The following is a 26,657-nucleotide window of genomic DNA, read 5'->3' on the forward strand; positions in this document are numbered from 1 at the left end:
TATCTAGTTATGGTTTCTCTATTCTGTATACTTTTTTTTGCCCTAAATACAGTATAGAAATTTATATTTGCCCTTATAAAATTTCATTCCAGCCAATTTGGTCCATTGTTCCAGTCTTTGATTCCCAATTCTGCCTTTCGCTATATGAACTGTTGTTGTTGTTCAGGTGTGTCCAGCTCTTTACAACCCCATTTGGCATTTTCTTGGCAAAGATACTGGAGTGGTTTGCCATCTCCATCTCCGGCTTATTTTACAGATGAGGAAACTGAGGCGAAAAGGGTAAAGTGACTTGCCCACAGTCACACAGCTAGTAAGTATGTCTGAGGCTGGACTTGAACTCAGGATGATGAGTCTTCCTGATTCTAAGCCCAATGCTTTAACCACTGTGTCACCTAGCTGCCCCACAAGTGGCTAGACAGATACTCAAAGAAAAGTAGCTAGTGAACTCTAAAGGACTGCAGTCATAATAACTCATGGCATCAGAAATTATTTCATATTCTTTTGTTCAACCTCTCATCTATGAGACAGCAAAATAACAGCTTCTGTCAGTAGCCCTAATGAGAGCATCAGCTCCTCTCACACTCTGAGGATAGTCATTCTACTCTTGTGAAATGATGGCGGTCAGTCTAGAAATACTCATTACTCCTTCTTGTCTTAAACAAGTTAGTTTATCACATCCAGCCAGTAGGGTGAGTTCTAAATATACTCCCTGGAGAAGACAGTTTGCTTCTTTCTGTGCTTCTCACAGAATCGAGTTCCATAATTTCTCCCCATTACTGCTGACAGTATTTAAAAGTATTTTTTAGACTATGGCCTAGACTAATCTAAAGTATGGATTCAGATTCCATTAAACTCTGAAAAAAATGGGGAGCTATGTAAACAGACTAGTTGCATACTGAACTCATTAACCAACTCAGACTGTTAAAAGTGATGTGCAGAAGATGGAAGGAGGGATGAATTCCTAGAGAGGAGTACAAAAGGGTGACATAGTCCAGTAAGAAACATATCAGGAAAGCTAAAGGCCAGAACTAGCCCAAGCTTACAATGCAATGCTAAGGAAAAGAAAGGGGGCTTTTTTTTTCTTTTGGCTGTGTTGGGGCAAGGTGGGAATGTTGGTTCGAGTGAATCAAATGACAATAATGGGCAATGGAGATAAAAAAGCAACTACCCAACTCTTATTTTCCTTCTATCTTTTTTCATTATCAAGGAGAAAGATCTTCAGACTGGGAAGATCAAAGATGATCATGGGAGTATTGAAATCTAAGATAAGTGTGGTAAAAGTAATAAAGGTGTCCTCAAAGAGTTCTATTTACCAGCTTCAGACAAAAGAACTTGAAGAGGCAATGACTGAGCAGCTTTCTTTGAAATCTGAAAAATCTTGGAGAAGAGAAAAGATACCACAGGTGAGAAAAATGAGCTATCTATTTTCCAAAAAGGAAAGCAGGGCAATTCTTATTACTATAAGCTAGTGAACTTGGTTTTGATTCATGACAAAATTATGAAATGTATTACTGAAGGGAAAGCATGTATCTATTTAGAGAGGGAAGCAGCGAATACTGTGAACCAGTATAGGTTCATTAAAAATGTCATGCCAGACTAATCCTATTCTCTAAACCCCCCACATTTTTTTGAAACAAGGGAATATAACAGACATGACAGACCCTAATTTATGAAGGACTTCACAAAAACCTTTACAATATATTTGTGGAAAAGATGGAGAGATGTCCTTAGGATGATAGTACAGTTAGGGAGATTTCAAACTAAATGAATGACTGGACCAAAGGGTAATCATTAATGGAGTGATGTCAATCTGTTCAACATTTTCATCAATGTTAACAGATCATATCTGGTATATTTTATTTACTTCCAAGTATCACATTTTAGAAGGAACACTGATAGACTAGAAGACATGAAGAGGTAGGCAACAAGAAGGGTAATCAGGCTGGAGATCAAGAGCTCTTGAAAAAATTGGGAATATTTATCCAGAAAAAGAGAAGGGTGGTGAGTGGTGGTGGGAGAAGATGAGATTGCTGTCTTCAAATATTTTAAAGGTCATTGTGTGAGAAAGGCATTAGACTTTTTCTATTTGGCCTAGGAGTATAGGACTAGGACCAAAAGGGAAAAGTTATAGGGACAGAGTTCTGGGCTTAAAGTAAGAACTTTCTAACAACTGGAGTTGTCCAAAAATGAAATGCCTACTTGGGAAACAAAGTGTTCCTCATCACTGGAAGCTCCGAAGTAGAGGCTGGAAAATGTTATTAGAAGAAGGTGTAGACACGATGCATACTTGGGGATTTAGTCAACATGGTGTAAGGGTAACAAGTGCTAGAGTCAGTCAAGAAATATTAAGTAAGCACTTATTATATGTCAGACACTGCACTAAACATTGAGGATACAAAGAAAGACAAAAACATGGCCCCAGCTCTGAAGAAGCTCACCTTCTAATAGGAGAGACAACACACAAAGAACTATGTACATACAAGATATATAAAGGACAAATGGGAGGTAATCTCAGTGGAAAGACATTAGCAGTATGTGTGTGTGTGTGTGTGTGTGTGTGTGTGTGTGTGTGTGTGTGGTGGAGGTGAGAGTGGAGGTAGAGGGCATTGGAGTCCATGAAAAGCCTCCTGAAGCAGGGGAGATTTGAGCAGAGTCTTGAAGGAAGCCAGGAGATAAAGGTGTAAAGGGACAAATGTTCCAAGCACGTGGGACAGCCAATGAAAAGGCAAGGAATCTGGGGATTGATTTTCATTCATTCAGTACCCAAAAGGCCAGTGTCTCTGTATCATAGAATATGTGAAGGGGAATAAAATGTAAGAAGATTGGAAGAGTTGAAAGGAACTATGTTGTGAAGAGTTTTAAAAGCTAAAATAGTACTTTATATTTGATCCTGGAGATAATATTGAGTCCCTGGAGTTATTGAGTAGTTCCAACCTCAGTTTTATGAAAATCACTTTGGCAGTTGAATGGATGATGAATTGAAATGGGATGAGAGACTTAAGGCAAGAAGAAAAACCAGAAGTTTATTGCAGTAATCCAAGAATGAGGTATTGAGGGCCTGAGCTAAGGTGATGGCTCTGTGAATGAAGAAAATGGGACACTGACATGAAATTTTGTTAAGGCAGAAATTACACAAAATTGGCAATGTATACAAGTGATGAGCGTGAGTGAGTAATCAAGGATGGAATCAAAGTTGCAAGCCTAGCAGAGAACTGGAAACTGAAGGGATGCCCATCAATTGGAGAGTAGTGGAACAAGTAGTGGTATAAGATTATGATGGAATACTATTGTGCTAAAAGAAATGATGAGCAGGATGCTCTCAGAAAAACCTGGAAAGACTTATATGAACTGATACAAAGTGAAATGAGTAGAACCAGGAGAACACTGTACACAGTAACAGTAATATTGCAAGATGATCAACTATGAATGACTTAGCTATTCTTAGCAATACGATAATCTAAGACAACGCTGAAGAACTTATGATAAAAAATGCTATCCATTGCCAGAGAAAGAACTGATGGAGTCTGAATACAGGTTGAAGCATGCTTTTTTTACCCTTCTTATTTTCCTTGGGGTTCTTTTGGTCTACATTTTAGAACATGACTAATATGGAAATATGTTTTGCATGACTATACATGTATAACCTATATCAAATTGCCTACCCCCTCCATGAGGGGGTGGGGTGGGAGGAAGAGAATTTGGAACTCAAAGTTTTAAAAACAAATGTTAAAAATTATTTTTCCATGTAATCGGGGAAAAATAAAATATTAAATAAGTATATATTTTTAAAAAGTTGCAAGCCTAGTTGACTGGGAGGATTGAGATGTCCTTTACAGTATAGGGATGTTTAGAAGTAGGGAGGGTCTTGAGAAAAGATAATGAATACATGTTGGGTTTGAGGCCTATGAGACATACAGTCTGAGATATCCATAAAGCAGCTGGTAATGCAAGACTAGTGATCAGGAGAGAAGGCCTGGATTCAAATATTGCATTTGACACTTGGAAGCTTTATGACCCTGAGCAAATCATTCAACTTCTCTAAGTTTCACCTAATCACAAAATTTGGATAATTATACCTGTAGAACTTCATTTTACTACTGTGAGGATCAAACGAGGTAATGTATGTATATAGAACACTAGGTCCAGGATAGTTAGGTGGGGCAGTGGATAGAGTGCTGGGCCTGGAGTCAGGAAGACCTGAGTTCAAATAGGACTTCAAACACTTATTAGCTGTGTCACCCTAGGCAAGTCATTTAACTCGGCTTGCTTCAGTTTCCTCATCTGTAAAGTTTCCTCATCTGTAAAATGAGCTGGAGAAGGAAATGGCAAACCACTCCAGTATCTTCACCAAGAAAACCCCAAATAGGGTCATTAAGAGTTGAACATAATTGAAACGACTAAACAACAAAAATAGCAAAAGAGATCAGTCTGGCCATCCACACTGGAAAAACAAAGTGGATGAAGAATACACATTTGTGATATGCAGTTGAATGGGAAGCCCATTGAGTTATTTCACCAAAATATGTATCTGGGATAGACATATAGGTAGACAATGATAATGGCCCAGAATTGGATAGGAGGAAATTTGGCAATTGTGGTGCCTTAAGTGACCTTAAATTGCTTGCCTGATGCAAAAGTCCGTCTGATTAATGTTAATGCTCTTCTGGTGTTGCTATATAGCTGCAAACTGTGGGATGTTATGATCACAGAAGAATCAGAATTGTGGTAACTCAAAGCACAATGAAAAAATGTATAGTGGCCGTAAGTAAACTACAGAATATCTGTAAGTGATGACTTTTGTGCAAAAAAGTGAAAGAAAAAAAAACATCAAAAGCATCTATGTCTAAGAGAGGATATGAACCAATTACTTAATCAGAGTGATAGTTAACAGATGTATAGAGGACTACAGTGATATTCATGCAGTAAAAGAATCAGAAGACCTCTGAGGCTAGAATTCTTAACCTGAAGTTCACGGTTAAATTTTAGGGGATCTGTGAACTTGAATGAGGAAAAAAAAGTATGCCTTTATTTCCCTAACAAGGTAGCTAGGTAAAAGGCAGCTAGGTAGCACACTGCTGAGCCTGGAATCTGTGAAAGACCTGAGTTCCAATCCAGCCTTGGACATTTACTAGCTGTGTGACTCTGGGCAAGTCACTTAACCTCTGTCTGCCTCAGTTTCCTCAAGTGTTAAATGGGGATCAAAAATGGCAACTACCTCACAGAGCTATTAGATGGATCAGATGAGGCAACATTTATAAAGTGTTTGACAGAGTGACTGGCACATTGTATGAAGTTAATAACCATTTGATCTGTCCCCTTCACTAATTTCTAAGTGAAATTTAACATCTTCAATTATTAAAAATATTATTCCGAGGCTTCATTAGATGGCCGGAGTGTTCTATGACACAGATAAGGTTAAGAACTCCTGATTTGGTGTGTTGGGTAGATGTTCTAGAGAATATTTACAAAAAAAGATGAGGACAAAAATTAAAAAGATGAGAAAGTGGGTGATGGTTATAACCTGAACCAGTCTCCAACGGTTCAGAGAGTTCAAGGATCTGCGGAAGCATTTGAATGACCACTAAAAACAGAGCACTGAGCTGGATGGCTAAAGCGACCCACTGTAATTCTGGTCTTATACTCTTTGTATTTTGGATTAAAGATAGAACATGAAAGGTTCTGCTTCAAATGTTAGTGCTTCAAATGATCCCTGTAGGGATTTTCCAGTAACCTACCCTACTGAATAATCTCAATCTATTTCCCAGCCTCTTCATTCAGAAAAAAAATACTCTTTAACAGGCCACAAAATGGTGTCTAGGAAAGGAGGCCTAGCCTGATTATATGAAACAACTGGACAAGAAACCACAGAATGAAAACCAGCTAAGCACAGGCCTTTATCCGTGACAAAGGAAGAGGGAAAGGTGCTGGGATTCTTTGAGTCAGCAATGTTGTCCATTCAGTGTGGTTGGGGCAGGGATATTCTCCTCAGCCTGATCTTGGTGCAAACTGCCAAAGTCCAACCTTCTGCAAGAAGCCTTTCTTGATCTTCCATAACTTAATCCCTTCCTTCTAAGATTATCTCCAATTTGCCCTGTCTATATCTTATTTACACATGGTTGTGTGCGTGTTGTCTTCCTTCATTAGACTGTGAGCTCCTTGAAGGCAGGGACGGTGTTTTTGCTTTTCTTTGTATCCTCAGCACTTAGCACAGTGCCAGACATAAATGAGGTACTTTATAAATGCTATTGACTTGACTTGACCAAGGAACCTAGCACTTCTCCTGCCAAGGATATTTTTCCTTAAAGCAAAATGGAGAATTGGAATGGCCAGTTCAGAAAACCCAACTGAAAATTCAGTGAGAGGGATTCATTAGTGACTAGGGATGCTAAAATGATCACTGACACCAAGCATCAAGAATGATTTGCTACAAACTGTTAGTTTCACTCTCTTTTCCTAACAAAATAATATTTTTTGTTGTTATTTTTGTAAGACAATGGGGTCCAGTGATTTGCTCAGGGTCACACAGCTAGTAAGTGTCAAGTGTCTGAGGCAGGGTTTGAACTTAGGTCCTGACTTGAGGGCTGATGCTTTATCCACTGTGCCACCCAGCTGCCCCTGAGAATATTTTTTAAAAATGTAATTGGTAAGTACAACATTATACATTTTGGTGCTAAGGGATCCATAGTCTTGCTGTGTTTGGTGAAAATGGACCTGAATGAAAACATATAGTTTAGGATGGAGAAAAGCAGGTGTTTAAATCATGCAGCTTAATGTAAATTACTAGGCAAAGCATGTGTTTCCTAATCCATCATTCACATCACTGTACCTACTGCTCATCCCTAGAAAAACAATTAGAAAACATTCGTCTTAAGAATAAATTGGAAAATAGGATACTCATAACCTCTTCCTTGGTTCCAGCACTGCTTTAACAAAGAAGTACAGACTCTCTAAGTGCTTTGACATCCACAAGTCCCCAGTGCAACTGAACATGACAACGAATTTCTATTATTACTATTCAGTGATTTTACAATTTAGCAAAATTGCAAAGTAGTAAAATGATAAAATATATTACTTAGTCACATTACAATTTTTGGGTGGTGAGACTAGGGGGTGGTTTCATTGGTATAGAAAAAGACTAACTCCCTCAATTGATGGAGATTGGCGATTCATCTCTAATTTATACAGTTACAGAGTTGCCTTAGGCACCAAGAGGTGAAGTGATTCGCCCAGGGTCACACGGCTAGCATGTTTCAGAGCTACGATTTGAACCTAGGTCTTCTTGACTCCAACAGCCATGTCACGCTGCTTCTTCTTAGTTCAAATAATATACTCAGGATAATACAAAGCCAAGAATGTCATACTGTGCTTTTTCTGAATAGGTCCTGGCCATAGCCTTGCAAAGAGTGAAATATGAACTCACAATTATCCAAAGTACCTTGGTACCTTGTTAAAGAGTTGGCCAGGGGAGGGAGGCAAATGAACACCTGGCATCTGAATGAGTCAGGTAAATAAGCAAACCTGTGCATCCTCGTATGTGTATCGCCCTGGGTCTTTGACATTTTGACTTGTTTTCTCATAGCTGTGAGAATCCAGGTTGATTGCACTTTGGGCTCCAGGAGCCAGAAACTCTTGCCAAATTTCTTCCACCCGAGTTGCCACGTCCTGTAAAGGTTGTTTCTTGAGATCTTGGACAGCCAACCAAAACCTTGAATTGGGAGCATAAAGACACCATTAATTCCATGAGGCAGACTCAAAAATTCATAACTCTTGCTTTTCTATGGAGTCAGGTTCTAGGGCTGACAGCTTATAGCATTAATTCTCAATATGGTCCTGTCTGGGTCCCCTGCTCTAATGTCATCTTGTGGAACCCATTTGCAATGGAATTGATGATACTATGAAGGACTAGATTTACTTCTTGGGAGACCTGGGCATAAATGTTTAAAATCTGATCCATGGCAATGTTTTGCTTAGAGAAGGGAAACTTCCCTTCCTCTACATGTCCTAATTTGTGACTAAATATATGATGCAAGGATGTCAGTATAACATTCTATACGACTACAAGATTGTAAATGAAAATAATTGTGAAAGATTATGATCATTTATGATCAATGCAATGGCCAATTAGAACTCCAGGAGACTGATCATGCTTCCCGTCTCAGAAGACAGGTGTTGGATTGGGGTATAGAATGAGGCATATGTTTTCAGACACAGCTAATGTATCAATTTGTTTTATGTGATTGTACTTTACTGTAACAAGGGAGTGATGTATTTTTTTTTCTTTTGGAGGTAAGGAGAAACAAGAGGGGAGTGGAGGAGTATTAAGGGTGATACTAAAAAAAAGGAAGAAAAGAAAGAAAAGAACATTGAGGAATCATTAGAAATAAACAGAAGAGAGTAGAAGAAAATTTATAAGGAGACACTGACAAGTAAGGCAAAGTCAGAACTATTATGTAAAACTTGAAACATATCTTCCCCCTCTCCCCAAACAAAAACAGAGCCAAGCTGATTCTATGCAGCGTGGAGACTCATAGCTTCCTATGCGGTCCCTCTTTGTGCTCTCTATATAGAGAAATGTTTGTGCTCATTGATGTTTAAGTTCAGGATCATAAAAGGAAAACTTTTGTTAAAATAACAAAAGAAAGTAGTTAGAATGAGTTACAGGGAGAAGTATAAGAAGGAAGATTTGTATGAACTGATGCAGATCCAATAAAACAGAACCAAGAGGGTAACATACACAATGACTATAGTAATATAAAAGAAAACACCACTAAAAGCTGAACTCCAAAGAAACACATTTAACTCTCCTCAGTAAAGAAGTGAGGGCAGTGGGTCTACAATGCTGCTAATGCTGTCAGATGGGGTTGCTTAGGATGGTTCTGTTTAATTGTTTTTCTTTGTTACAGGGGAGGTGGTGTGTGTGTGTGTGTGTGTGTGTGTGTGTGTGTGTGTGCAAATACATGGGAAAAATCACAGTGTAAAAGATAAAAATCTTCAATTAAAAACACAAAATAAATCAGTGAGGAGGACTAAGGAAGACCATAGGGAATTTTAGAGTTGACAGATCATTAGAATCCATCCCTTTGCAGATAAGTAAAACAAAATAAAAATGGAATGGATTGACAAAGCTTCTTTTTAGAGGAAAATGGGCCAAACAGGTGTAGCATTGTCTTAGACATGGCAATGCTACACAGGAATCAATGTTGAAGGTGCCTGTGGGGAGCTAGGAGCAGTAGGGGAGGGAGGAAGGAGAATTCTGATTAAGTACTCTGTGGGGGAAGGCAAAGAGAAAATTCTTCCTCCCACCTTTCTCTTTCTCTCCCATTATCCATACAAAACCAATACAGTTGTTAAGAGAGCTGGGCACCAGTGACCAAAGCTGAACCCTTAACAGCAGCATCCTGTCCCCAGTGATGGCTCCAAAGCAGGCACAGTCAGGGACAAAAATGTTTTTGTTGGTGAGGATGGATGATATTAATAACCACAACTATTCTCATGTATACAACACTTTTCTGTTTACAAAAGGCTGGTAGGTGTCACAACGGATAGAGCACTGACTGTAGAATCAGGAAAAACTGAGTGTAAATCCTGCCTCAGATATCTGCTAGCTTTGTGATCCTGAGCAAGTCATTGAACTTCTCTCTCTGCCTCAGTTTCCTCATATGTATAATGAGGTAATAAAAACATTTACTTCCCAAGGCATGTAAAACATTTGGAAAACCTCCAAGCACTCTATAAATGCTAGCTATTGTGTTCAACGAAAGTATTTTCCTTATAAGAACCCTGTCATGGATAGGATAGTGTATTATTACCCCTGTCTTATAGATGAGACATTGATTCAGAGAGGTTATGAATTCAACCACACAACTAGCTGATGGCCAAGTTGGAGACTTGAACCCCATGTCACAGGGTCTTAGGATTGATATCTGAAAGGGATTTCAGGGAGCATCAAGTTTAAGCCCCTCATTTTATAGATGAGGAAATGGAGACCTAAAGAGGGAGGTGACAGCCTGAAATCATAAAAGTTATAAGTAGAAAAACTGGTATTTAAAGTCAGATCTTTTGACTTCACATCTATTGCTCTTTCATATTTGGGGCAGGTTGGGTACATCTTCTGACCTGTGAATGGGGCAGGGGGTGGGGGGAGTCACTGGATCAACATCAGTTAAAGATGAAAACATGGAGGCCAGAGTTGTGATCCATCCCTAACAACACGGAACAGAGCAGTACAGAAAAGAGCAGTACAGAAAAGGACAGGGATCCAACAACATCAACACCAACAATGATGATGAGGATGACAATTTTTATCATCCTAATCATCATCATCATTTTGGCATTTTTATCTTCATCATCATTCACATTTATTTAGTATCATAAGGTGGACAAAGTACTCTTCTTACAACATCCTTATGAAGTGGATGGACTCTATACTCCAGTATCAGTGACCAATCTGAATGTTAAAAAGGTGTATTCTAATCTTCATCTTTAGTGAAATCTACCTGTTTTCATTAAAGGTTAACTATGTTTTCATTTCACAGATTTCAGAGTCATCTGCATATCACTAAGGTGACGCCCTGTGGCCATTCGAGGTAACTACAATCTCCTTTATGGGAAGAGATATCAGCTGAGTAATCAACCAAAGAAAACTCATGAGGACCGTCTACATGTTTGAAGTCTTCATTGTCTCCCGCTCTTCTTCCTTCTCCTCGTCCTCCTCTTCCTTTTATACCTCACTCCAACAAGGAAGAGGGAAAGGGAGAAAAGAGGAGCAGAGAGCTCAGAGAGAACCCTAGACATGGCTTCACTCTAGACAGCAAAGATAATTTAATGGGAAGAGCCAATATGTAATATTTAAATGTAATGGCCTAACTTAGATGTAGAGTAGGGAAACAGAGTCCTGTCATTGATGGGCTATGTGGTAAATAAAAAAATTGGAGCACTGGTTCTGATATCAGACCTGGGTTCCAGTTTCCATTCTGCTATTTGGACAAGTCACTAACATTCTGTGGGCCCTGGTTTCTTCATCTATAAAATGATCTATAATTTTGGTCTCAAAGCTTCCTTCTTCCCCTATATCCTATGATCTGATCTGATTTGCTAAACCATCATTCTGGCATCTCAGTTTCCTCATCTGTAACATAGGTAACTAACACTAGTTGGCAGAAGCAACATGGATAACCTGGTTCTGAAAATAACTCAGCTTTAGCTTTGGGGCTGATTTTCAGGAAATACCTACAACTCAGTTAGGCAAGGAAGCGGGATGGTGGTATATTGGACTACCTAACCTGGTACTCAAATCACCATATAAACCATAGAGACATCACAGTGTTTGTAAACACGATGCATACCTCCAATCAGGTTCCATCTTATCTTGGAGCCCTGGACATTTCTCATTGTGAATTGCATCTGATTTCATTTTAGGCCTGTAGCCAGTATTCCTTTTCCTGCCCTCCACCACCACCTCAAATTCTTTACTCTTTTCCTGTCATTGTTCCTAGGTATACTTGTTCTTCTGGGAGTGGGGGTGAAAGGAACATGCAGTGGACTCCCAAAGGAAACAAGATGGGACGATTCTAATCAGACGGTGGAACTGCAGAGTTGTTAGATAACTACTGGGGCTGGTTTCCCCATCTCAGTGGCACGGTTCCCTTAAACTCATGAGCCATCCCCTTGCCTTCTTTCCCACTCAGCTTCTAAGATTGGCTGTGATAGGAAAGGGGGTGCAGTTGGAACTAGGACCCTAGAGATAGAAGAGAGATAGTTCCAACTCCTTAATTTTATATATGACAAAACTGAGGTCCATGCTAAATCCAGCTCTTTTTCATCTCACTACACTGATACAAATTGATATTTGATAGTGGTGTCATTTGTGGGAATAACTATAGGGTTTGTGTTTTTATGAAGCATGATGGGGTATATGGAAGGACATATGTTAATAATATTTGGAAATTACTGCTAAAGAAACAAGTTAGTACAGACTTTCAGTTAAGATGGTTATATGAAAAGCTGTGAAGGAAACTGGGTCTCTCATATAACCTCCAGAAAAGATCAACAAAAGGCACCAGATCAAATAGTGATTAAGAAATCCAGAGAGAAACAGAAGTAAGCACTGTCAGCCAACTGAGGACTGCATAACAAAGCCAGCCAGAAGCCTGCAGGCATCAGGAGAGGGATCCTGTCAGGGATGCCAACATGAGCTCAGGTAAATCACTCAGAAGCCTATCAACACTCTTATTGGGATGCTGCAGGAGGGACTAAAATCTGCTAGCACTCTCAGCACAGATACACCAGGAGAGGTGGAGGGCAATGGCAGGAACCCAGGAAATTTAGTTCAGGGTAAAACAGGGCCTGAAAACCCCATATATGAGTGTAGGATGGGGAAGAGCCTAATGTAGGTATAGAAGTCCCCAACCAGGAACTGATTCTGGAAATATGACTGAACAGAAGAAGACACTACATACGATGAAGAAGCATCATGGGTCAAGAAATATACAGGAGGTCAAACCAGAAGAGAAAAACTCCGCAATAACGATAAATATAGCCACTGAGGGAAAAAAATGGCTTGATCACAAGTACCACACAAAAAAGAAAAGGGTAAAAAAATGAAATGAGAATTCTAGAGGAAAAAATAGAAAAAACAACTTACAACAAAAAATAGCAAACTCATTGAAAATCAGGATGGAGCAAACAGAATTCAAAGATATCATGAGGCACAAAGAAATATTGGGGGAAAGGAATTAAAAAAAAACCTGAAGAAATATGATGTTTCTGCAATCATAAATAACTGACCTGGAAGACTAGATTAAAGAGAAGCCATTTAAGAATCATCAGACTCCCTAATGGAACCAAACAATAAAACTTATACATCATACTTCAAGAAACTTTAAATACAAATTGCCCAGATGTATTAGAATCACAGAGAAAGGTAAAAATAGAAAGGATCCACCAGTTACCTCCTGAAAGGTAGCTCAAAATGGAAACCTCCAGAAATATCGTAGCCAAAATTCTTACCTCCCCCGTCAAAGAAAAAAAATACTATAAATAACCAGAAAGAAAAGAATTGAAGTACCAAGGAACCACATTCAGGATCATACAAGACTTGTCAGCAAATACCTAAAGGAGAGAAATTCTTATATTATGCCATTCCAAAAGACAAAATTGAAGACTTATAACACCAACAGTATAATTTTAGAGGCAAATCTAAAATAAAATAAGGACTTCTAGGTATTTCTGATAAAAAGATTAGAGCTGAATAGAAAATTCAAAATGCAAACACATGAGTCAAGAGAAACCTAGAAAGGTAATTCAATTTGAGCAAGTGGAAATAGCTAAACAATGATGAAATTATTATATCTAATAGAGGTTAAAGAGATAAATGTCCCTTTAGAATCTTAATATCTTCAAAGGTCTTAGAGGGAGGTAAAAAATTTAAACATACAGGGCTTGGGTGTGGTTTTATTCTGATTTGGTGGTCTTAAGAGAGTAAAGAAAAGGGAAAGAAAAAGCAATATACTAGGGAAGAAGTGAGGAAGAAGGAAGAGGAACTTTATAACTGAGGTATGCAAGATACATATGCATACATGAAAAAAGACATGGGAGAGTGAGCATCATGTGAACCTCACTATTATCTGAACCAAAAAGGCATGCATACATACACAGAGAATTACTATAAAAAGAAATTAAACTTAACAGGGCATAGACAAAGAGAAGAAAGGGTGGGGTGTAAAAGGGAGACAGAGTCAGGGAAGCGAAACAAAATTCAACTTCAGAGGTGAAAAATAAAAGGGGGTATCAAAAAGAAAGAAGGGCAAGAACCAATGGTGGAAGATCAGTGGAATGGAAGCTGAATATGTCAATTACAAAACACTTCTGTTTATCATCATCCTCTTTAACCACTTTCCTTCTAAAGGGGGATGTGGGGAGCAATGAGAAGAAATGGTATATGAGGATATGATAGAAGAAAACATAAATTAATAATCATAACTGTGAACATGAACAAGATAAACTCACTCCTAAAATAAAGGGATAAAAGGGATCAGAACATAGATTCCAATAACAACTAGTTTACAAGAAATGGACTACACACAAAGATTTCCACAATTAGAATGAAGGGCTAGTGTAGAATTTATCATGCTCCAAGTGAATTTAAAAAAAGCAGAAGTAGCTATCATGATCTCAGACAAGATGACAGTAAAATTAGACATGGTAAAAAAGAGAGAAATTTCATTATGCCTAAAAGCATATTAGACAATGAAATAATATCAATATTAAGTAACCTATACACTGAATGACATGGTATCTAAGTATTTAAAGAAAAAATTAATCAACTTACATGGTAAAATAGAAAACAAAACTCTAATAGTTGAGGACCTCAATGTGTTCCCTCTCCTTTTTGTTAGATAAGTCTAATAAGGTTAAACAAAAAAGAAGCTAAAGACCTAAGTAGAATTTTTTAAAAAGGCAGATTCGATAGGTCATGGCAGTTACTGAAAGTGAATTGTAAAGACTATAGATCTAGCCCTTCTATACATGGTACCTTGACAAAAACTAACTATGTGCTGGGGTATAAAAACCTTGTAAACAAAGGCAGAAAAGCAGAAAGATGAAACATATCTTTCACTGACCATGATGCAGTAAAATTGCCATCAATAAGGGGCATCTGAAAAAAGGATTCAAACTTAAACGAAGACTAGGTACTTTAAGCCTAACTATTGGTTGGTCGATGAGTAAATCAAAGAAGCATAGGTGAACTCCCAAAGGAAAAGAATCCAGAAGCAAATGAATTAACAAGTAAATTTGATTAAGCATTCAAAAGACAATTAATTCTAGCATTACAAAAGCTGTTTGCAAAAGTAGGAAAAGAATAAATGCTAATAAATTCTTTCTATGAATCAAATATAGTTTTTATGCCTAAACCAGGAAGAGACAAAAAAGAGAAAACTATAGAGCAATATTCTTAATTAATATCAACAAAAATATTAAACTATTAGTAAAAAGGCTACAGAAAAAAATATTTAAAAGCTTATACACTATAACCAGATTGTATTCAGGAATTCAGAATTGGTTTAATTTTAGGAAAACTATGAATACAATAGACATAACAATAAAAAGTACATGATTTTTTGGGGGGGGCATAATCAGGGTTAAGTGTCTTGGCCAGAGTCATATAGTTAGTAGGTGTCTGAGGCTAGATTTGAACTCAGGTCCTCCTGATTCCAGGGCTGGTGCTCTATTCACTGTACTACCTTACTGTCCTGATGCTTTCAATAGATGCAGCAAAAGCTTTCTAACAAGCACAATACTCACGTTAAAACCATTAAAATTATGGGTATAAATGAACCTTTCTTTAATATCACAAATAGTATGTATTTATCACCAAGAGTTAGCTTTATTTGTAAAGGAGAAATGCTAAAAACCTTTCCATTAAGACCAGGGATAAAGCAATCCACTCATCCATGAAAGCAATTTTGGTGCTCAAAAGTCATTAAACTGTGCATAATCTTTGATCCAGTGATACCACTACTACTCATCCCAAAGAGAAAAAGGAGGGAGATATCCCGCACATACAAAAATATTTATAGTGGCATGTTCTGTTATAGCAAAAACCTAGAAACTAAAGCAGGGCTGAACAAATTATGTTATATGAATGTAACAATATTATTGCATCATAAGAAATGGTGAAAAGGACAAAATCAGAGAATTTTGGGAAGCAATAGAAACTGATATAGAGTGAAATGAGCAGAAGTGGGAGTACATTCATATTATGACTGCAACACTGTAAAGAAAAATAACTAAAAAACTTAAGAACTCTTTATAACATAGCAACCAACCAAGACTACAGAAGACCGATGAGGAAGCATGCTTCTCATTTCTTGGCAGAGAAGTGATGAATCAGAGGTATAGAAGGAGACAAATATTTTCAGACTTGGCCAATTTTTGTATTTGTTTTTCTTGGCTATGCTTAATGTTTTTTTAAAGGGAAAACTTTTTGTTTGGGAGAAGGAAGAGTTGGGGGGGAGGTAGTTATAGTGAAACCAAAAAGAAAAGAAATTAGAGTATCATTGAAGTATTTTTTAAAATTCACAGAATAGAAGGGAGTCTTCTAGAGTTGAACACATGTAAGCAGGACAGCTTTGGAACTAATGCAATGAATTTGTTATATAATTTTTTAAAAATCAAGCTATTCTATATACAAGTTTGTGGTTCACTTACAATCCTTATTTTCTATTCTTTGTATATGAATATGTTAATGTTGATATTTGTCACATTCAGAATAACAAAAATAATTCAAATTAAAATCCTATCAAACAAGAAAAGAAAAAAAAAACTAGCAATATTTCTCTAAAGGACCAGAAAGGGTCCTGGAGAACAGGCCTCAAAATGATTACATCACTGACTGGTTTTGAGCTACATAATGCAGACTGCTAGAATCACTGTTGTCTGGCTCCTTATCTGATAATGCCTCCAGATCCAAAAAAAAGACATACCCTTCAATTAAATTCAACAAATGTTTACTACTTACTATATGCATAGTACAGAAAGAAATAGAAAGAAAAAAATGGTCCTGACCTCAAGAAGTTTACATTCTACAGAGAGAGATGATAGCTACACAGATTAGTAATATCAAACATATGCAAAGTAAAATATAAGAAATGCAAGAGGAAGAGAATGCAAACACCTGGAGGTTCAGGAAAGACTTCATACAGGAGGTAGCATCTGAGCTATATTCTAAAGGAAGCTAGGGATTATAGGAGGTAGAGTTGAGAAAGAAGTTCATTCCAGACAATGAGACTGTTTGTACAAAGGCACAGGGGAAGGAAATAGCATGTTGTTTTTTGAAGAACTGGCTATCAAGCCAGTCTCATTAGAATTGAGAGTTCACAAAAGGAAGTATAGATGGGGACCCAAGAAATGAAGAACTTTAAATATAGGCTGAAGATTTTATATTTTTCCTAGGGGCAATAGGGAGTCAGTGAACATTTTTTTTTGAGGGAGGGGAGCAACAATGGTCAGATTTGTGTTTTAGGAATATCAAATTGGGTGGGCTGGATGGAGAAAGAAGAGACTTGAAGCAGAGGGGCCATTTAGGAGGTAGTTGCAACTGTTAAGGTGAGAGATAATGACGGTCTGAACTAGGATAGGGGCTGCATGAGTGGAGAGAAAGGAACGAATAAAAGATATGTTAGATGTAACATAAGTAAGACAGACACAACTTGACAACTGATTATGGGAGAGGCTAAGGTTACAAACCTGGGAAGGAAAACTGAGTCAGTGCTGGGAGGATAGAGGACAAACTTCCTTTGGGCCACTGCAGTCAGCATCATTAATGCAGGCATTCTTCCCGAAGCCTGCTGGGGCTGTGCAATTTCTCACACAAATGGGGGACATCTGGATCATTTCCTATCCTCATTACAATCCCAAGAAGGCATTCGTCTTGTGCAATTTTCTGTCCCTTGTGCCCTGGAAGGACTACTGGGTCTTCTGGGAAGACCTTTAGAAGAAGTAAAGGACCAGACTGCTCCTGACCTTTGCCTGTCTCCTGTCGTTAGAGACTGCCCCAGTGCTCTCTGTTGTCTGGGAGATTCTGTACAGTGTGCTATATAACCCTAGGGAATGAAGGTCCAATTTTTCATCTAACCATGAATTTTAAAATAATCTTTTAAAAAAACAACAAAATTCAAAATGTCCATTGGAACCCAAAATGATAATGATGTAAGGGATAAAAATTGTACCACAAAAGGAGAATTGGAAATGGTTGTGTGGGTCCCTTTCCCCTAGCATTTCTTTGCTGGGCTCTCTGCTCAGCACATATCATGGGCGCTCTCCTGTCAGCTGCCTGCATTCCCCCGAGATGACCTGCCGCATCTGGGCTATGGTCACATTGACAAAGCTGTCAAAATGGCATCTGGCCATGACTTTAAAGGAGTCTTTGCTTGATTTGGAATTCAGGGCAGGAGCTGTGGTTTTATTGTGCTATCTTCGAGCCCCCACAGTCCTGAGTTGGGACCCTCAGACCCCTGAATCTCCAAACTTCCGGCTCCCGGGCAAATATTCCCACTGAAAGGATAACAGAGCTACTCTCTCAGTGCCTGATGGGTCAGGGGAGGCACGGTCCTGGTTTCCTTCACATTCAGCTCTTATCAAAGGACTGCAGGTATCTTTCTCTCCCTAGAATGTCAGCAGGGAATCAGCAGCAGAAAAGCCACCCGCCCAGCACTAAGCCTCTTCTACTTAATGCAGAAGGCCTGCCTGGAACGACTGGTGAGCTACAAAGATGCATCGGTATCATGGAGAACCACCTGTCCTTCCCTTCTCGGAGTCATTGCCAATGAACAGCCATCAACCAGTGTGCTGGCAGTTTGTACAGCCCTAATGAGCTCTCCCAATTCAAAATCCAGGACTCCGAAGAAACCTTTTGGGGAGAGGGCAAGGAAGGGAAGCTGAGAGGAAGATAGTCTAAGGACAAATACCATTAACACGGGGACAGAAATTTAAACACCCACACAGGCAGGATCAAGTCAAGTTCAGAGCCAGCCTTTTATTTCCTCCCAGCCTGGATCCTGGCATTTTTAGTCCCTTGCCACAGGAGGTGACTTTTAAAACTGGTTACAGAATTAGGAGCTCCCCATGGTGGCTGGCAGTTCTGAAAATGCTGCCAGGAAGGTCTGCCTGGTACAATGGGAGAGCTCCTGGCTCACAGCATTTTTCCTAACCAGGCACTGGAGTGTGTAAAACTGCTTCTGCTGCTACGGAAGCACTCGGCTTAGTTCCCAAGTTAAGGAAACTCCTTTATAAGAAAAAGAGTTTCCATGCCCTCTGCTGGCCAAACCTGGACACAAGCAGACTGGACTGAACTTGAAACACTGATCTGTCTCCACGTCTCTAGAACCTTTCATAGCAACACCAAGGATGTGATTCTCTGTTACCTCATCTATAAAATGGGGGTAGTCATAGTACCTACTTCACAGGGCTGCCATGAGAATCAAATAAAAACGAGTTACATAAAGTGCTTTGCTAACCTTAATTATACTATTAATTTGTTTCAGTTGCGTGTGACTCTTTGGGACCCCATTTGGGATTTTCTTGGCAGAGATACTGGAGTGGTTTGCCATGCCTTCTCCAGCTCATTTTACAGATGAGGAAAATGAGGAAAACAGGATGAAGTGACTTGCCCAGGGTCACATAGCTAGTAAGTGTCTGAGGCTGAATTTGAACTTAGAAAGGTGAGTCTTCTTGATTCCTAGCCCAGTGCTCTATCTACTGCACCACCTAGCTTCCTCTTACCAATCTTAATAATGTATATAAATGTCAGCTGTGATCATGATGTGAACGGATGCTTAGTTCCAGTTAACTGGTCATGGCTGAAATGTTTCCGAGTCCTACCACTTTTTTCTCATCTCTTTAACTATTGGTCATATTTGGGCTAGGGACAAATTCCACTGGGCATCGAGTATACCCTGTGGTCTTGATAGGACTCTGGGGTCCCTGTGCTAGTTTGCTTCTCCAAGGGAGTAAACTTGGAGCTTCCCCCCATGCTCTCTTTTAATTGCTTCTTCTTTCTGCTGACACTGTGTATAACAGGGGTAATCAATCTGCAGGTTAGAAGAATAACTCCTTTCTCTCAGGAGATGGCACAGCTCATAAAAAATGTAAGGGGTTCTCTTTCCTGCCTGTTTGGATGTTTTAACTCATGCCCTGCCATCTTACAAATTGTGCTAAGCAAGAGAAAACCAAAATGGGAAGACAGAGAGAAGGATGTGTAAAATTATTTAGCTTGGCATAGAACACCTTCTATGATCTCATTCCAACCTACCTTTGTGACTTTGTATTACGTTATTCTCCTTCATGGACTCAGTCTGGCCATAATGAGCTATAGCTGTTCCCTGAGTCTTTTGTGCCATCTCCTGCTTCTCTGTTGAGTATTGACATAGGCCATTCCAGTCCTGTTTCATCTCATTCAATCAAAATTCTTCTTTTCCTTCAAGACTCATCTCTCGTGCTACCTCTTCCATGATCCCCCAAGCTGAAATTGATCTCTCCTCAAATTTTCCTAAAGCATGTTGCCTGGATCTCTCCTCTTCCCCATCAGTCAACAAATATTTATAGTAATTACTCTATCTAGAAATATAAATATCAGTACATGCTATATATATGTATATATAGACACATATATGTATGTTTGTATACATCTATATATGTGAGTATACATATCTATATTTATCTATCTATCTATCTATCTATCTATCTATCTATCCATCTATCTATCTATCTATCTATCCTCCCTTACCAGAGTGAGAACTCCCTGAGGGCAGTGATCCTATTGTTTTTCAGATTAATACCTGCAGCACCAAGTACTGTTGATTTCTACACTACCTACTCTGTGTCTTGCACATGGTAGGCATTTAACAAGTGTTTGCTAATTTAAATTCATTTGAAGAGGGGGGAAATTATGATCTTCCTGTCATGAAATTACTGAAAAGAAAAGAAATGTAGATTTGGATTGAAAGAGATCTCACTCAACCCATTTTTTCAGATGAGAAACTGAGGTCCGAGGAAGTTCAGTAATTTGCCCAAGAGTGCACAGCTAGGATTTATTTGAAACTAGGTTCTGTGGGCTCCAAATCTAGCCATCTTTTCCATTGTAAAAGGAAGAAAGATCTAATTTCTGTTCATGTTTTAGATTATGGGAGGTTGCTAGCCTGATCTGCAAAAGGTGGTCTCATTAATTTCAGAGGTGGCAGTATGTTTCAGGGAACCAAGCAAAAAATTACCTCTGAGTTTTAACTGGAGCTCCTAGATGGTCACAGTCAATAGTAAGCATTATGTATCCTGGCATGAAGGAAGAGGGACAATCCCTGCCCTCAAAAAAACTGAACTGCTTACACTGGCAAGGAGAAAATGTATTTGCTTATCCCCGGTTCTTCCTGGGGAAAATGTTGCTGTTTACTTGTTTTTCTTTTCAGTCATGTCTGACTCTTCATGACTTCTTTTGGGGTTTTCTTAGCACAGATACTGGAGTGGTTTTCCATTTTCTTCTCTGGCTCACTTTACAGATGAGGAAATTGAGGCAAACAGGGTTAAGTGACTTGCCCAGGGTCACACAGCTAGTAAATGTCTGAGGCTGGATTTGAACTTAGGAAGAAGAGTCTTCCTGACTCTAGGACTGGTACTCCAAGCACTGTGGTGCTCCCTAGCTGCCCTAATGCTCCCTAATCTCACAGGGCCATTGAGAAGAAAAGTTAAAAGATAATAATAATAATTCACATACAAAAGTTCTTATAGAATATAAGTTAGTTGAGGGCAGGGACTGTTTTGTTTTTGTCTTTGTATCACTAGTGTACAGCATTCAGAATGCCTGGCACACAATAAACTGTTAATAAATGTTTGTTTATTAATTGATACATGTACAAGTCTTGACAGCTACAAATATTGTTCCTTGTATATGCTTTGTGCCATTTTTACAGATGAGGAAGCTGAGGTGCAGAGACTTATTTATAATGAATAGCCCAGAGTAAGAACTTGAACCCAGGCCTAGAGTCTAGTGCTTCTTTCTCCCACCCCACCATTCCCATCCCCCACCATATGTCATGTCACGTCATGTTGCTTTTCACTCTAGCTATGACTTCAAAACACACCGTAAATCAAGTGTCCTAGACATTACTGTAACAAATAAAAACAAGTTTGGTTTATAATGGTGGGAACATTGTATCCTTTTTCAATCTCTATTCTGCACTCCCAAACATGGCTGGAAATTAAAAAACTGGCAATCACACCTTCAAAGCAACTGCACCTGGCTTTGCTCAAGAGGGGTATATAGCCAGTGTTAGTTAAGCTATGTGAAGCAGGTTTGGATGGCAGTAGGTTTCATTTCTGAAATGCTACCAGAAATGATAATGTGGTATACACTGATCTGAAGATGTCATTTTCTCATAAAGCAGATCTCACCATTCTTCCAATGAATACTTCCCAGTCCATGCTCATTTTGCAGGCACTCTTAGAAATAGTTCATAGCAAGGATTTCCATTTCTACATCTAGAAAATCTAAGTCTATTTAATAATCACTGCAACATAAACTTTCCAATGCATCACCCAGACCTCTGAAAACCATTAGGATCCTGTATTTGGATGGAAAATACATGGATCTGCAACTCTGAGGCTTCATCTCACAGCAAATTGGCAAAGATAAAGAAAAAATGGAAATAGTCATTGTTGGAGGGGCTGTGAGAATACAGGCACATTGTTATAGTTATGCATTTGTCCAATCATTATGGAAGTATGCTAGAAGAGTAGCTAATCTCTCTCTCTCTCTCTCTCTTTCTCTCTCTCCTCCCCTTCTTTATTACACACACACACACACACACACACAAAGCTTTGACCCAGTAATATCACTGCTGGGCATTTATCAACTTCTCAAGCATTTATCAAGCAGCTCAGACAGAGGGAACAGTTCCATGTACACCAAAATATTTGCAGTGACATTGTGTGTGTGTGTGTGTGTGTGTGTGTGTGTGTGTGTGTGCACATGCACGTGTCTGGTAGTGGTAGCAAAAAACCTGGTATCTGTTGACTGGAGAGTGCCTGAATACATTATGGCATATGAATATAGTGCTGTATTATCTTATTATTGCCATAAGAAATGATGGTTACTAAAAATCCAGAGAAACTTAGTAAGAATTATATGAATTAATGGTAAGTGAAGTAATACACAAGAGAATAATATACACAGGGGCACAACACACAGTGATGCAAAGGAAATAACACTAGCAGACATGAGAACTCAGATGAAAACAATGAACCATATTGATTTCAGAGGACTGAGGATGCAAAGTATCTCCCTTCTCTCAGCAAAGAGGTGGCAAACTACAGTTGTGGAATGAAGCATATGCTGTTAGACATAGCCAAAGTGTCAGCTTATGGGTAGACTTCTTGGCTACCAGGGAGAGACTATATTAAAGGGGAGGGACAATATTAAAAATGTCAATAACATTTTAAAAAATAAAAAAAATGAAAAAAAAAACAAATGTCCATATTTTCAAAAAGTTCCTGTTCACTTATAAACAAAGGTCTTAACAGGGCCCTGGTGTGTAATCTTTTGTATTATTAGGAACAAAGGGAAAGATTGGTGAGCTGGGAAGCAGAGAACATGAAAATCTTAGAAGAGGAAAAAATCTGCATTGTTCCTGGCAACCAGAAGAGTCTCAATGATGAGTGACTGTAAATTGAGCTTCTCCCCAGATAACCAATTCTCTTGAAGGCAGTGGGAATAGCAATGGAATTTGGGACCCCTGAGAGAATGTTAACAGCTCTTAGGGGAATTTCTCAACTCCAGCTGTTCCATTTTCTAGAACCTTGTTCCTGTCAGGGATCATTAGAAGACCTTTTCTAACTCAGGGTTATCATTCTCTCTCCACCCACATACATGCTGAGCACACGGAAGTCCAGGCACATTCACAAACCCTCCTGAGATTGCATGTGCGCGCGCACACACACAAACACACAAACACACACACACACACACACACACACACACAGCTTGACTCAAGGTTAAATGGAGCCCTTCTTAGCATGGGAGAAAGGGGCTGGCAGTGACACACAGAGGCAGTGGCTCAATTTTCCAGTTATGGTCCCCTTTGGATTCATTTGAGAAGGATGAGTGTCTGAACACCTGGCAGAGACAGACTCGCCTGCCCCACACTGGGGTTTAAGCGCATGGCATATTTCATGAAACTAATCTGAACTAATATGTGGTTTCAGTTACACCCAGAGCTTTCCTGGGTAAAGAATAAAATTATGTTTCTCATTTAGAGTGCAAGGGCCCCAACTGGACCCAGAAGCAGCTGAGCCAGCAGACGCTCCCATTTCTGTGCCATTCACAATAATGTAATACTTCAGCCACCCCATAATAGTGCACAGAGGGATATAGGGTACAGGATGTGGCTGTTTACGGAGCTCCTACCTTGTAAGGATGAGAAGCGGTAGGTCAGTGAAAACCCTACAGCAAGTTATCATGAGGATCTGGAAGGGGAAGAGGGTACTCAAGGGACTGATTAAATGGACAGCAGCTGGACAGGGCCTGGGGCTGAAATGACCCTTGAGTAGCATTGCAAGCCCTCCCCCTCCCCCCTCAACACTCAAGCAGACCCTGCTGTGGTTGATTATAATGCTGTTGCTCTGTCTCTCAGGACCCACAATGGTTTCACCTCCAAAGCATCCCCAGCCTCTGATGACTGCATGCTAGGCAACTCTACTGCTGTGATGGGGAGTGGGGAAGGCTAGCGGCTTTCAGCTTGAGGTACTTAATTGGGACTTTTAGACAACCATCAAAGATTTATTCAGCATAAGGCTTCAGTATACTCAGAAATCAAATAGTCAGTGTAACCCGGATTATGATACATACATGTCTGTATATAAAGATATAACATTGATTTATGTTTATTCATATTATGCACAATTAACACTTCTTTCTGAGACACAATGGCACAGGGGAGTCCCATTTCTGGGCTTCTTCTGTCCCATTTCCCTTGTATAGAATACCTATCTTCCTCCTCGCCTTGTCAAACCTCCACCTTGAGGCCCTCTCTCTACATTGGTGGCTCTCTCTTAGGGAGCCACCATTTTAGCCAGCCATGTTTTCTCTCGTTCTTGCTTTGACTCACACGGGATTTTCCTTCTTTTTTTCCTCACCTGCCACATCGTCACCCTAAGGAATCTCTGCTCTTCCTACCCCTCTCCAACCATCTCCTCTTAAAAAGTGTTTGCTAATTTGAATTCAATTGAACAGAGGGAAAATTACACAGTGTTTTGATCCTTTTGTCATTAAAAACACCGAGAAAAAAGAAATGAAGCATTTCTTCTCCCACACCCCACTTCCAGATATCCCTCTATGTGTTGTCTTCCCTTATTAGAATGTAAGCTCTTTGAGGGTAGGGGCTGTCTTCCTTCTTATATTTATATTCCTAGTGCTTGATTGATATAAGAATTTTAAAATATTTAAAAAAAATAAATTTGCTATAATTTACTATAATTTTTTCCTAATTGTGTAAATGCACTTTATATATAACTAATTACAAGAAGATATAATTTTGCTTCAAAATAAACATTTTCATCCTACTATCTTGAGCATATGCAAAGGCACCATGTTGGTTGATGCAGATTGGTCATCTATCTTGAATCTCTCTAATCCTATGCTTTCAGCTTCCAGACCTTGGCTTTCCACCTCTTCCATGAAGTCTCCCTCTATTACTTGGTGCTTTTTTCCCTTTCATAAACTCCTCCAACACTTGCAGTAGATGAGGCAGGCATACATTGGATAGAATGCTGGATTCACACTAAGGAAGACCTGGGATCAAATTTCCTGCCTATTAGAGAAAGTCACTTAACCTCCATGTGCCTCAAGTAATTCTTAGGACTTATGTAATTTCAGATCCTTATAGTGTAGTACTTTTAATCTTGCCATACAATTTAGTACTTTAATTACATGGTATTTTGTTCTACTCTCTAACCTACCATCCCTCCAACAAGATGGCAAGCTTCTTGAGGGAAAGACCAAGTCTAGTTTTGGTCTTCTCAGTAGCTCACAGAGTATTTGCCATCCACTAAGTGATCAAGGTGATGCTTGTTAAATTGTTGATGATTTCAGATGATCTTAATTCTGAAGCAACAAATTGGATTTTGCATTTAAAAATTAGGGGGGCTGAAATGTGATTATGACTTCTTGTTGTTGTTTTTGTTTTTATTTTTAGTTTCAAATTTTCTCTCTCCTTCCATCCCCTACTCCATCCATCAAGAAGGCAAGAAATAAGATATACATTATACGTATGAAGTTATGCAAAACATATTTCCACAGCCATGTTGTGAAAAAAGCAATAAACATAAAGAATGTGAAAAAAAATGTTTCAATCTGCACTCAGAGTTCATCAGTCCGTTCATCATGAGTCTTCTGGAATTATTGGGGATCACTGTATTGATCAGAGTAGCTAAGTCTTCCACAGCTAATTACTGTTAAAAACATGGCTGCTACTGTGTCCAATGCTTTCCTAGTTCTGCTCACTTCACTTTGCATCAGCTCATATAATACTTTCCAGGTTTTTTTGAAACCATCTCCTTCATTATTTCTTACAGCACAAATGTATATATTCCATTATAATCATATGCCACAACTTGTTTAGCCATTCCTCAATTGATGAAAAGGTGAATTCTACTCTTTAAAGTTTCTAGGTATTGCTGCATTTGAAGAAAAATCATTCTATGTAGAACCTGTTAATTCAAATCAATAAATAATAAAATGAAATAATATCTGTGAAGTGCTGAGCACAGTGTCCAGCACATAGTACGTGCTTAATAAATGTCATTTCCCTTCTGCCTTTCCACATTTATTGAGCATAGCTACTATGGTTAAGGTACAATGCTAGGTGTGATATGATGTGATGTGATGTGATGTGATGTGATGTGATGTGATGTGATGTGATGTGATGTGATGTGATGTGATGTGAGATGTGATGGGAAGTAATTAAAATAAGCTTAAACAATTATAACAATTGCTTATTTAAACCATAATATAATTAATTTTAATAATTAATTTAATTAGAAGGCAGAGCAAGAGGGAGGGAGAGGGAGAGAGAGAGAGAGAGAGAGAGAGAGAGAGAGAGAGAGAGAGAGAG

At 38.9% G+C, this 26,657-nt stretch overlaps 1 protein-coding gene across 2 annotated transcripts in view; it reads right to left on the reverse strand.

Moving 5' to 3' along the window:
* The window catches only part of RGS6 (regulator of G protein signaling 6), a 204,130-nt gene that overhangs the window by 63,871 nt on the left and 113,602 nt on the right, over positions 1 to 26,657 (reverse strand). For both annotated transcript variants that reach the window (XM_027844836.1, XM_027844837.1), the window contains exon 13: positions 7,519 to 7,705. In XM_027844836.1, the coding sequence (XP_027700637.1) occupies positions 7,519 to 7,705 (187 nt within the window). The remainder of the gene's footprint in view (positions 1 to 7,518; positions 7,706 to 26,657) is intronic.

This window comes from Vombatus ursinus, unplaced genomic scaffold (assembly GCF_900497805.2).
Source record: "Vombatus ursinus unplaced genomic scaffold, bare-nosed wombat genome assembly UNPS02014945.1, whole genome shotgun sequence".
Classification (NCBI taxonomy): domain Eukaryota; kingdom Metazoa; phylum Chordata; class Mammalia; order Diprotodontia; family Vombatidae; genus Vombatus; species Vombatus ursinus.